The 13,681-nt window shown below is 47.9% G+C and overlaps 1 protein-coding gene across 1 annotated transcript in view; it reads right to left on the bottom strand.

The window, feature by feature from the left end:
- Nucleotides 1–13,681, bottom strand: part of PAPPA (pappalysin 1) — a 244,000-nt gene that overhangs the window by 44,379 nt on the left and 185,940 nt on the right. The window contains exons 15-17 of the mRNA XM_019453913.2: nucleotides 13,276–13,459; nucleotides 3,117–3,327; nucleotides 2,317–2,488 (exon numbers count right to left, since the gene is read on the bottom strand). Of these exons, the coding sequence (XP_019309458.2) occupies nucleotides 2,317–2,488; nucleotides 3,117–3,327; nucleotides 13,276–13,459 (567 nt within the window). The remainder of the gene's footprint in view (nucleotides 1–2,316; nucleotides 2,489–3,116; nucleotides 3,328–13,275; nucleotides 13,460–13,681) is intronic.

Below are 13,681 nucleotides of genomic sequence, written 5' to 3'. Positions count from 1 at the left end.
TTGTATTAGGAGCCCATTTGGCACACGTCCCCTCATTCTTTGCGCCGACAGGCAATACCCTGCCCCTCCGCGTCTAGCCTCTCCACCGGTTGCCAAACAGAACTGCTTGAGTCGTCTGATAAATTTACATTTTCCTCTCCTTTAAATACAAACTGGCCATGAAAGGTACTTGGCAGGCCCCAGGCAGACTGGGTTCCAGTTTGATAACATGACCACGGCCAGAATATTATTTGGCTCAGCAGTTTGGGTAACTGTTAGCAACAGTTTTATGTAAGGGAGGGAGAGGGGAGCTGATCAGCCTGCATGAGGCCGGGGTAATCTCTGGCCTTTGCTTGTTCCTGCACTGGCTTCTGCTTCCCTGGCAGTCAAGGCTGGGAAGGATTTGGGTACACAGACGTCCACAGGTGTACTCTATGAAGGATTTTCAACTGGTGCCTGTTGGATTCAGTCTGTCTGCAGTTGGGAGGACCTGGACTCTGATTCTGACTCAGGTGACCCCAGCTGTGTCACCTGGGGTAGCTGACTGACTTCTCCCAGCGTGAGTTTTTCTCATTTAGAAAATAAGGAGATGGTTCTGGATGTTCACTGTGGCTCTTTCTCATAGCTTGACATTTCCTGAGCACTTACTAGGTGTCTGGCACTGTCCCAAGTGCTGAAAATTCAGGGAAGATTAAAGAGGTGGTCAAGCATTTCACAGCCTGGGGAGGGGGGCACCTGAAATGAGTCGCAGCACAGTATGGCCAGTGCTGGGGGGTGGGTGGGCTGGAGAACCCCAAGGAGGGACACTGAGCCCAACAGTAGAAGGGATCTCAAGAAAGAGTTCCTGGGATTGATAGTCACCAGAGTGGGGGGACGGGCAGAACAGGTGAAGGGGAGTAGGGGGTACAGGCTTGAATAGTAAGTCACAGGGATAAGAGGTACAGCACAGGAAACGTAGTCTATGGTAGTGTGATGGCATTGTAAGGTGACAGGTGATAGCTACACGTGTGGTGAGCACAGTGTGACATTTAGACTTGTCGAATCACTATGTTGTACACCTGCAACTAATATAACATCATATGCCAATCATCCTTCAGTAAAAGGGGTTCCTGGAGGAATGGGTGCCTGAGCTGACCTGGGAAGGAAGATTAGAAGTGAGGCAGCTGGAAAAGGTAAGAGAAACTCTTTAACTGAGAATGCAGAGGTAAGAGGGAAAGCAGTCTCACTGGTGATGGAGAGGCCTCGAATCCACCCTGAGGAGCTGGGAGTTTATCCCACAGGGGATGAGGGTTACTGGTTCCAGAAGGGTTTTAAGCAGGGGAATTGTCGTGACAAGATCTATGCGCTGAAGAAATCGCTCAGGCTGAAATGCAGAGAATGCGCTGGAGGGAGGCAGGGGGGTAAAAGCAGGGAGATGACCAGAAGGCTGCATGTGGCCCAGGAAGGAGATGTCGATGGCCTGAGTTAGAGTGGTGGCACCGGGGACAGGGGAGAACAGCTCTAGGAGATGTCCTGGAGGCAGAAGGGGTAGGACTTGGTTTGCATGTGAGGAGCAGGAGAGAGAGGGGCTTAAGGATGGTGGTTTGACAGGGCCTGGCATCTGGGGGGAACTATAAAGATGGGTGAGTGCTGGCTGCAGGTGAAGCCTGGGGCCCATCCAGTTGAACCCCTAGCCTCACCTGGCTGAAGGTTCTTGCACACCTGCGAAATACGGGGCTCAGTATACCAACAAAACAGTGGGTTCTATCACAGTGGAACTGCTACTGGGTTTAAGGCTCCTCTGGAGTGAGCTGGCCTCTTGTTCCCCCTTCTCCATCCTAGATTCCCCCACCCATCTCAGAAGCAGCAAAAGCACTTCAGTCACAGACTCCTCCCACAGGAGTGGGTGGGAATGCCAGACTTCCTCCCAGGCACAAGGGGATGGAGACAAAATCCCAACCCTGCTTTCTCCTCCTCATCTCCCTCTCTTCCCCAGTGTTCTCCAGACTCTAGACTTCTAGTCTGAGCCTGGTTCCCCTTCTCTTCATGTTGCCAGAACCAACTGATGTCTTGAGGTCATGGGATTCCATACGTGCTTTCCTTCGGAAAAGTTCTAACACTACACATTTTACAAAGCTAAGAGTCTCTGAGCCAAAATATGGTGTTCAGGGAGGACAACAAGGCTCAGGGACATTACAAAAGAATATAACTAGAACCCAGTTTTTTAACGTCTGCATTGACAACACTGCCACATCTTCAGAGTCTACTGGAGGACACTGTTCTTCAGACACAGGTCGGTCTTCGGTAAGCAGATAGGAGAGGGCCCAGAGCACCGACCTCAAGTTCAAGGAGCCTTACCTGGGCAGCATCGCTGTCTTCACACTTGATCCTACACTCGCTGTTGAACTGGAAGCCATTTGTGCACTGGTAGAGCCCATGGAATTTCGGCGGAGGTGGGTCACAAGTCACAGGAACACAAGCTCCCTCCTGCCAGCTGCCATCTTGGGTACACTGAGTCTTGAAGGCTCGTCTTCAAAGAAGAGATAAAAGAAGAGATGTCTCAAGGACCAGATGGCTAGACTCATGCCCTCCCCCGCTTTCCCTTTCCCGTTCCTGATCCCCTACCTGTCCTTTTGGTTGGTAGGGGGCATGCATAGGGATTAAAGAAAATTCATTCACAGAACTTGAGGCAAGCAAGAGTTTCAGACAGTGTCTCAGTTGCGTGTGGATTAAAATAAAATTCTAGCCCTGTAAGCTCCTGTCCTCTCTCTTCCTTCTAGAAGGTTCTTATGGGTGCTAGTACAATGATGATATTAACACTCACCATTTGTTGAACAATTACTATGTGCCAGGTACCTTGCAAACACTTTATATACACATCCTCATTTATTTTTCACAGTCATCCTATGCGGTAACTGATATTATCATTCCCATCTTATTGCTGAAAACTAGAGGCCCAGAGAAGTGAACTCACTTGCCTGAGGTCACACAGCCAGTAGGCAGTTCCTAACAATGTCCCTCTAGATTCTCACAGGGCAGCATGTAATGAACAGCGGCTAATCCCTCTAGCAAAGAAATGAGTGCTTCCTTGTAATCAGATATCCAGACCTGGCTCTCTCTGCCCCCCAGAACTTGTGTGTATTTCCAGCCCTACTTACTTCTTTGACTTCCGGGAGGAGCCAGGCACGTGGTATCCAGGTTTGCACTTGTACTTGCAGAAAGAGCCCACCTTGTGCTTGTTCTCTCGGCACCGGGCTGTCTGGAGATCTGCGTTGGGCACCGGGGGTGGAGCTAGGCACATGAGCTCACACAGGGCCTCCGGGAAGGACCACAGTCCGTCCTCCATACAGGTCAGCAGGCTGTTGTTGCCTGGAGGACACAGGCGGGCAAGGTTTAGCAGATGGGGCGGGAAGGTGTGGGGGATGGGTCTCTGACAGACAAGCTAACTTACGGGTTGCCTGGACTTAAGCCAACTTGAAGAGCCAGAAGGCTCTTGGTCTTGGAATCCTAGACCCTTCCATTTACAACTGAGAGACCCTAAGGAGATCCAGAGAGCTGTGACAAAAGGAGACCCAACCTGGCGAGTAACTCACCCCACATCTATAGTAAATGAAAAGTCAAGGATACTGACTCCTGATTCTGAACCCCATATACTGCATAGGAAAGAGAATTCGTGCTTCTTCCATCCATCCTCCTTGGTTTGCCAGGCGGGCATCTGAGCCTAGAGATGAATGTACCTGCTTTCTGATCATTGACACAGGAGGCCCCTATCAGAATCTACTCTGAGCTCTGATGTCAGGGTGCCATGTGACCTCAAACTGCCTGCCGTTCCTCTCTGGGCCCTGCGCCCCTGTACTTATCCTAGCCCCCCTCGTGCCTGGAAGTGACAGCACTGTGGTATCTGGAGGCTTGATATTTCTTTCAGGCCCCAGTGTTCAGTGAAGCTTTGCCAAAGCAGCTGAGAGAGCAGCACTCCCCTGTAGGCCGTGCCAGCTCCAACAGACGTGCTGACTGCCACCGGGAAGCTGGCCTGATGGGGAACGTTGCAAATAAAAGTAAAACACGAGGTGTTAGGCTTTTCACTGCCAGGTCATATATTGTCAATGCACAAAAACCTCCCCCAAGACAATTAGAGATGGACCTGAAGCCTGGGTTTCTCAAGGGGAAACGCTCGTCTCCCCAGTTATTACTGGACGGTGTTAACAAGCAGGGCTGGAAGCACATGGAAGGCTACGGGGACGTGAAGGTTGGAGGGGCAGAGAGATGGGGTGAGATGGACCTTCACCACATCCTGAGTGGCATGGACACATTACTCAATTATTCTCGCAGCAGGCCCATGAGAAATAGAGACTCGGATGGTGAACTGACCCAACTGAGTCCTCAGAGTTAGTAAAAGGCAAACTGCAGCTTCGAACCAATTTTGTCTAGTAACAAAGGTGTTATTATTTTCCATGGAAAGTTGGCTACATATGTTCAGTGGAGCCCTTTTCTCTGACAAAATGAAACATTTACGAAAAGTGTCCAGAAAAGTACTGTCAGGTTCCTTATTTGCTTCTTCACTCCATACCTCCTAACCTCACCTTCATTGGCAGATCTGAGGGGCCCATGTGAATTGCACAGAGGCCTTCATTCATCCAACAAGCATCTATGCAGTGCTGACTATGTGCCAGCTACTCTTCTGTATGGTGGGACAAACTCCTCAAACACAGCCCTCTTGGAGCTTATATTCTAGTGTGATAGGGAGGAACTGAATAAACTATATGAAAAAGTAAACTGTTTGGTATACTAGAAGGCAGTAGATACTCCAGAGACAGATAAAGGAAGAAGAAAGAAGAAGAAGAAGAAAGAAGAAAGAAGAAAGAAGAAGAAGAAGAAGAAGAAGAAGAAGGAGGAAGAAGAGGAAGAAGAAGAAGAGGGAGATGAAGAAGAGGAGGAGGAGGAGGAAGAGGAAGAAGGAGGAAGAAGAGGAAGAGGAGGAGGAGGAAGAAGAAAGAAGAGGAAGAAGAAGAGGAGGAGGAGGGGGAAGAAGAAGAGGAAGAAGAGGAGGAGGAGGGGGAGGAGGAAGAAGAAGAAGAAGAGGAAGAAGAGGAGGGGGAAGAGGAGGAAGAGGATGAAGAAGAGAAGGAGGAGAAGGAGGAGGAGGAGGAGGAGGAAGAGGAAGAAGAAGAAGAAGAAGAAGAAGAAGAAGAAAAGGAAGAAGAAGAGGGAGAAGAAGGAGGAGGAGGAGGAGGAGGGGAGGAGGAAGAAGAGGAAGAGGAAGAAGAGGAGGAAGAAGAAGAAGGAGGAAGAAGAGGAGGAGGAAGAAGGAGGAAGAAGAGGAGGAGGAAGAAGAGGAAGAGGAGGAGGAGGAGGAAGAAGAGGAAGAGGAGGAGGAGGAGGAAGAAGAAGAGGAAGAGGAGGAGGAGGAGGGAGAAAGAAGAGGAGGAAGAGGAAAAGAAAGAGGACATAGGCAGTGCTGGGCACTTTCTCTATAGGCTCCTTGCTCCCTGGCCCCAATCATTGTCTTCTTTCTCCTCCTCTGTCAGTGTGATCCATCTGGTGAGCACGAGGCAACCTAGTGTCCGTGAACTCCACAAAGGATTGCATGTTGATAAACAGTGATAATGCAAACTATAGAGATTTCTACATCAAGTAAAATATGATTCATTTGGCTTCCATAGAAGCAGAGAGGTTTCTAGAACACCAGAGACTACAAACGGCTTTTTGCATTGCTTTTGTGACTGGGGCAGTGTTTTGGGGTACACAGGCATAGCAAAAGCTATAGGCTCCTATAGCTTTTAGGGAAGGGGGAAGAGGAGTTATAAAAAATATAAGCTGAATTGACCTCTCTGAATTCCCCAGGAAAGATAAAATATCTGTGGAAAAAGTGTTAGGACTCCTAAAAGTATACCGTATCAGCATTGCAAATTATAAAGTGAAAGTCATGGTCCTTTAGTGGCAAGATAACATAAAAATTGCAAAATGTTACTCAAGAGAGGAAATGTGTGTGTGTGTGTGTGTGTGTGTGAGAGAGAGAGAGAGAGAGAGAGAGAGAGAGACAAAGAGAGACAGAGACAGAGACAGAGACAGAGACACAGAGAGAGAATGCAAACCAGAAACGTAAATTCTGGGAGAGGGTATGTAGGAGTTAGCTGTGTACCACATTCAAAAGAAGAACCATGCTAAAGCAGGAATTGGTGGTTCAGGACCATGGACATGCCCGCACCCCAACAACAAACAAAATCCAGGAGATGCAGACACAGAATCAGTATTGCCATGCCCAGCCGTAGCCACTACTCTATATCTACTATATGGCATTGAAGAAAGGGTATAACACATGCTATCCATGTCCTGCCCTCATCCCCTTAGCCCTGACCTCTGTATTCTGAAGGATGGTTACTGTACCTGCAATCCTGTGCTGGAGGCCTTTGGTTGTGGTCATGTGTGCATGCTCTGCCTGTGCATAGGGCAAGCTCACAGTGCTGCTGGGAAGAAGCATTCAACCAGTGATGGAGCTGGTGGATTAACATGCCAGTTCCCAGAGCTGCGGTACCTCTGAGGAGTATTCTGCTCTGTCTCTCACAGTTCCCCAAAGGGACTGGCCTCTGGTTGCCCACAGCAGTATCTGGCTCTAAAAGAGACCCTGGATGCTTCTGTCACGTCCATGCCTCCTGATCTCATTCCCTGCCTGTGTTTCCTGGGGGAGCATGATGATCTCTGGAAAAGGACATGCGAGCTGAGATCAAGAGACAGATGCTTAACTAACTGAGCCACCCAGGTGCCCCTCATCTGTTCATCTTTAAAGTCAGGAAAATAAACCTTGCTCACCCTACCTACAAATGTGCCTAAAGAAATTTCAATCTCTAGTGAATATTAAAATAATTATAAATGTACTGTCAAAGAAATGTGCCTGCTTTTATTATTTTATTCAAAAGATTACCCAGAAGACCAAATGTCTTTGGGAGCACCTTTAAGTCTGAAATTAACCTAGGGCAGAATACAAGTTGCGAAGTACCAGGAGACCTAACATCTGATTTCTTAGTACGTCATACATGGTGCCTGCATCCTGAAGCCAGGGAATGGACCTTGTTCATTCCTTTAGTGCCAGACCTTAGCCTAGTGCCAAGCATATAGTAGGTCCTTCGTATCCATTTGTTAAATGCATGAACTATTATGAATCTGCATGTGACACTGAATAAGTCACCTAACCTCTCTGGCCTTAAGCCAAAGCTGTCTTTGAGTTCATAGCAGCTCTACAATTTAGGATGTGAAAGAATATTGGCCACTGTATTGTTTTGAGAAAACACAAATGCAGCTAGATGGACTGGAAAAGGACACACGAGCCCCTGGGAGGCTGCATCAGCCAAAGGCTAGTATTGCTGGAGCTGGGAGGAAATTCAGTTTCTTTGTTCCTAGTAAGAAATAGACCTTAACAGAAGATACAGAGGAGGAAGAGGAAGAAAGACAGGAAGTATAGAGGAGAGGTCTCTGTACAAAGTCCTGGGCCAGATGAGACAGGAAACAAGGACATAAAGGATTTCAGGATGGTTGTTTTACCAAAAGGAGCCAACTGGAACTTCACCCAGCACTGAGGCTGCAACAAGTCAGAGGGAAAAGCTGAGGCAAAAGAAATGGAGCCATCAAGAGAAACATGCCATCCTCTGCCAATTTCAGTCCGGAAAGCACATTCCTAGGCTCCTGAGACCCCATGGAGTCAAAGAGAAAATCTGAGCTGGGCTTGGCAGTCCCAGAAAGCATGTCATTTGCTCAGGAAAACTGGGCTCTCATAGCTCCAGCCGAGGTGAATCAGATTACATTTTGATTGTTTAATTGTCCAGTTCTCCTCCTAAATGTCTGAAAGGAATTATACCAATAGCTGTTTGGAATTGAGTCCATCAGGCAGGCCCAGAAGGAATTATCAGGGCCATCTTCTTGATGTTCCTCATAACCCAATTTGTCATCAATCCCATTTTGTAGGTGAGAAAATAGAGTCCCTATAAGGGAATGTGAGTCACTCAATCTAGAGTTGGGGCTCCCTCCAGATCTGACTCCTAAGTGCTCTCTCTCTCTCTCTCTCTTTTAAATGTTTGTTTGTTTGTTTGTTTGTTTGTTTGTTTGTTTTGAGAGAGAGAGCGGGCGAGAGAGCACAAGGGGGAAGAGGCAGAGACAGAGAGAGGGAGACAGAGAGAATCCCAAGCAGGCTCTGCACCATAAGCAGAGAACCCAATGAGGGGCTTGAATTCACGAACCACAAGATTGTGAGCTGAAATCAAGAGTCGGTGCTTAACCAACTAAGCCACCCAGGCACCCCACCTAAGTGCTCTCTTGACCCCACCACAGAGCTTTTACCCATGAGCACAGCCAAAGAACATGTCATGGAATCAGGAGAATTTGGATGAGTGGAGTATCTCAAAATCAAGAACTGGTCATACAATAAGATTTCACAACCTCCACCCCCTTGTCCAGAATGGTGCCCTTTGCCTCCACATTTCTTTACCAAGGGGCCCCATTTGTCATTCTGCATGTTAGACTCAAAGGAAAGAGGCTGTTCTAAGATGCATTCACCACCAGAGACAACTAATGGAAAACTTCCCAAGAAGAGAGAGAAAGGAGCCTGCAACATTGCACACCTGCCATGCAGGAGAGGCTTGGGAATGCAAATGGCAGGCACAAGGTAGATAATTCCACCAGATTGGTGGGCATGGCATGCCCAGCAAAGGGTCATATCTAGAGTCAGGACTCCCGCCTTCTGGCCTCAGTGCTAATGGTAATGTCTTCCTCTTTTGGGCCTCAGTTTCCCTATCGCCAAATTAAATGATTATCCTTGATAACCTCTGGGCTTCTCCAAGCTCTGAGGTTCCAGTCTTCAGTGGGGTTCTGGGTTGAGGGACAGGCTTCAGAAAAGGTTAAAGGGCTTTAGCAAGTAAGAACAGGCTTGACTCTCAAAACCTGAGCAACTGCTCAGAGTGGAGCACGAGTGAGAAAGGAAGAATCATTTAACAGATTACATCTTAGCATTGCTCATGTCGAAAAGTGGCCTCGTAGGCAGCTCTGTGATCTTGGACAAATCTCTTCTCCACTGTGACCCTCAAGTCTCTAGGCATAATCTGAGTAGTGGTCTACCATCAGCACCCAGCAGTGGTTCGGACCCAGTGGCATCCTAGTCCATCCGGGGCCCTGACCATCCCAAACACCAGGGTGACAGATGGAGAAAGAAGCATTCTCTTAGGAGTTGTAGGAGAATCTCTCTTGTAGGGGAAGGGTGACCCTGTTTTTTGTGGGGAAGATGTCCTGATGAGATCATTGGGACCCTCCAGGGTCTGGCTATCTGCTTCTGAGAAAGAAGGAAGGGTCTCCTCCTGAGACAGAAAAGAGAATGTGCAATTCCTACAGTGAAGGAAGTCATAACAGACTCTGCAGGGAGATAGTTGGGGGTGAGGAAAAGAGTTGAGGGCAGGTAGGAAGGTTCACTGCTATAGGATGTGGCCACTCTCTTTGTCCACTCAGCTTACATCTCCATATTTGGTAATGCTTGAGAAATCAGGAAGTGCTCAATGATGTTGAGTATCTTCTGGAAGCAAGTAAGTAGACTGAGTTTTCAATCTGAGGTTAAATAGGCAAAACAGACAGAAAAGGCAATAAAAGCTAGTAGTACAATGTGAACCTTTGAGAAAGATCTTTGTAGGATGAAGGCGTGCTCACTTTATTTTTTTAAATATTTTTTTAAAGATTATTTATGTAAGTAGTCTCTACATCCAACATAGGGCTCGAACTCACAACCCTGAGATCAAGAGCCCCATGCTCTTCCACATGAGCCAGCCATGCTCCCCAAGACATGCTTACTTCAGAAGCCCCACTCCACGGTCAAGCGCACCCAACACAGTTGAGTTGAGGTTGACGAGGTGATATAAGTAATGTTGCATTTTTAGCTCTTAATTAAACATTTATGATTTTGAAGTTTTGTTGTTGTTGTTGAACTTGAGAATATATTTCCTCTCATCCATTTTTGTGGGTTCTACCTGTGCTTGTAATGCTCATTTAGTATAGTGCTTCGGTAGAAGTGACTCTAAGGCTGTGGGTTTGCAGGATATTTTGCGTACATCTTAAAGAGGGCTCAGAATTTAAGTGAAAGTGGGGATATTCAAGAAAAATTCCCTGGTAATAGAAAGTTAAGGGTTTGTTATATCAGTTCCCAGGGGCTACACTAGTAATTGCCTGTCCTGAGTGGTGGCTGCTTGTCTGATGACACTTACCTCCCAGGTTCTGGGAGGAACATGGAGGATGGAACCTGTCTCCACAGCTCCCAGGACTAAGGCCTCCATGAGATGAAGAGGTCGGGGCTGGGAGAGAGGTCATGGCACAGGTTCTCACAAGGATGCCCCTTGGGGAAGGGGCTCAGTATTCACTGAGCACTTTCTCTGGCTCTGGAATTTTATACACACCATATCTTTCAGTCCTCAACTGGACTCTTCAATGTGGACACTCCTACTCTCATTTAACAGATGAGAGTATTGAGGCTCACAGTCATGAAATAGCTCTTCTAAGATCAACAGCTGGGGCAGAGCCAGAATTGGAATCCCAGTCTGTCTGATTCTAATGATAGTGTGCTTTTTGCTTACATTATACTGCTAGAAAAGGAAAAATGAAAGGAAGAAAGGGAAGGGAAATAAACAAAACATGGAGGGAAAAGTTGTTCACGTCCTTACCCCCTCACTTGAGAAGAGGGGCATCAACAAGCTCGAGAGAGAGGTAGCTGGACCTCCACCCAGTCCTTACTGCCTCCCACACCCACGCAGATGTGTCATGGAGAAATGCTTCTCTGCATTCTCCGGAGAAGAACAAAGTTGGGATCACCAACTATCAAAATGGTGGTCCCTCTGGGCCTCATCTCCACAGCGGGGTCACCCCCCTTCTACCATAGTCAGCAGAGGAGCAAGGGCAGAAGGGTCTGAATCACTTTAAGAACCATTATTAGCCACAACGGGGGCTATAATAATCAATGCTAATTTGCACACTGCTGCTTCCCAGAGGCCCCTGATTGAGAGGAGAAGTGTGATTTCTTGGGCTGGAGTTATTAACACACGCCACATCTAGGCCAAGGGAAGGGCTCAGACAGCCTGAAAGGTGGGGGGCTTACAATTTCCACTGTCTCTTCACCTCTCCCCAGCCTATGTCTTTCGAATACTTCGCATGAAATGGCTATAGCTTCTTTCCTCAAATCATGTTGGGTTAGAAATGAGGGGACCCAAAGGGTGCATCCCATCAGTGCTTCCCGTTTTTCTTTTGGGGTATTTTAGTGATATTTTGCTTTTGCTCTTTCATTCATTTCTTAAACATTTCCCGCAGTATTACTTTTTTTTTTTTAAAGATGACTTTTTTTTTTTTAAATGTTTATTTATTTTTGAGACAGAGAGAGACAGAGCATGAATGGGGGAGGGTCAGAGAGAGAGGGAGACACAGAATCTGAAGCAGGCTCCAGGCTCTGAACTGTCAGCACAGAGCCTGACGCGGGGCTCGAACTCACGGGCCGTGAGATCATGACCTGAGCTGAAGTCGGACGCTTAACCGGCTGAGCCACCCAGGTGCCCCTCCCGCAGTATTACTTTTATGAATTTATCCAGCCATCCGGTCAAAACACTCTGTTGTGTCTTATTAAGTGCAGGTTCTGGGCTTGTTGACAGCAGATGTGAACATGGATTAGCCACAGCCACTGCCCTCCAGGAACTCATGTCCAGTAATCGTTGGAAACTCTGCTTCCCCCTGAAAATGTGGGGAAACTATTGACCCTCCCCAATCACCAAAATGCCTGCAACTCATGAATACATAACATTACATATAAGTTCAAGGGAATTCATAGACCTCATGCCAATCCCCCCGCATCCCATGGAAGTCCACTTATCCCCACTCAGTGGAATGATGGTAGGACCTATGTTTCATGGCAGGACCCATCTGAGGGAGGACCCATGCTTGAGTGAAATATCATTTTGGGTGTCTCATAAAGGGACAATGTTCCCTCTGATAAAATAAGCGAAGGAGAGGATCCTGGCACCTCTGAGAAACGGGTATACAGATCTTCCTCAACATACGACAGGTCACATCCTAATAAACCCAACACACGTTGAAAACACTGTAAGTCAAAAATACATTTGTATTCCTAACCTACTGAACATCCTAGCTTAGCAGGTCGACCTTAGACGTGCTCCGAACATTTACATTAGCCTACAAAGTGGGGCAAAATCATCTAACGCAAAGCCTATGTTCTAATAACATGCCGAATACCTCATGCAATTTCTTGAATACTATGCTGATGGCGGCAGACAGAATGGCTGCATGGGGACAGAGTGGTTGTATAGGTATCAGTTGCGAGGTACTATGCCCAGCACCACAAGCTGTGTCAGACGACATCCTGCTAGCCCAGGAGAAGATCAAAATTCAGAATTCCAAGCACGGTTTCTACTGAATGCATGCCGCCTTTTGCACCGTTGAAGAATTGTAAGTTGAAGCATCATAACCTGGAGATCGTGTGTCATGTTAAAACCCGGTATTCCGACTGGAAGCCAAGAGCATTGGTTCCGAAAATACCACTAGCTTGCTCTGTGATTTTGTACATGTTCCTTCCTTCCTCTCACTGGACCTCAGTTTTATCATGTTTCCAAATAATCACTTATTCCAAGAGCTCTGAGAACCCTTCTAGTCCTGACATTCTAGGTCACCCAGGCCAGCCTCTTCTCCATTTCCAAGATGTGGCCTCTTCTTCAGGAAGCCTGATTATGCCTCACTCGCCTCAACACCCCGATGCTGCCCAGGAGATCCCGGATCCCAGCAAGGGCTCCCCACTCACACCTGCTCCTCTCCCAGCTGGCCCTTCTTAAGGATGATCCGCGGCTTTGGTGACAGACACCAACATGGATCCCACCCCAGAGAGTGTGGCCTCAGGCAAGTTCTTTAACCTCTCTGAGGCTCGATTTCCTCCACTGGAAATAACATGGGAATAATAATACGTATCTCTTAGGCTTACTGGGCCCTAATCCTATCCGGTGAACTAGTCACGTCACTTCCAAATGCTACTTTCTTAGAAGCTTTTTCCTCCTCCCTCCCTTATCCCTGCCCTCTCTCTTCTTTTCTGTGAGACTTGTCATATTTATCCCCACTCTACTTTCTCCTCGGCTGCACAGCCAGGCCGTTTCCATAAATTGCACTGGTAGAGGGAAATCAGAGGAGCAGATAAACCCCATCCAGCCCTTGAAAGTGTTGGAGACCCAGGGGAGGGCCTGGAGGCAGCCTCTGGGTTTCCCACACAGGAAGCAGGGCCAAGCAGAGCCAAAGGGCCCCCGATACCTTTCAATTGCGCAGGGTGACGGCATTGGAAGGAGCACGTGCTACCAAAGGTGGTGCCTTTAAGGCAGGAGAAGGACGCGGCGTAGACGTGATGCTGGTCCGGGACGCCACAGTCCACTGGCTCACACGCCACCTGCTTGTTCCACTTGCCCTCGGTGCAGGTCACCATGACGCTGGGTCCCGTCTGAAAGGCAGAGGCGGGCACGGTAAGGGCATGCAGACGGAATCCCGCAGGTCGGAAGACCCTCTTTTCCCCCAGTGACAGCTCAGAGTCTCATCCTGGCTCCAGGAGGTCACTGCTTCAGCTCACTTTTAACAATCCCCACAACTGTTTGGATTTGGTATCTCAGTTCCCGTTCTCCAGATGCAGACACTGAGGCTCAGAGATATTGATTGGCTCCAAGTT

This window comes from Panthera pardus, unplaced genomic scaffold, assembly GCF_024362965.1.
Source record: "Panthera pardus isolate Hobbes unplaced genomic scaffold, ASM2436296v1 HiC_scaffold_20, whole genome shotgun sequence".
In the NCBI taxonomy this organism is placed as follows: domain Eukaryota; kingdom Metazoa; phylum Chordata; class Mammalia; order Carnivora; family Felidae; genus Panthera; species Panthera pardus.
Note: the sequence above shows the minus strand (reverse complement) of the source record. Positions and strands in the feature narration are given on the sequence as shown.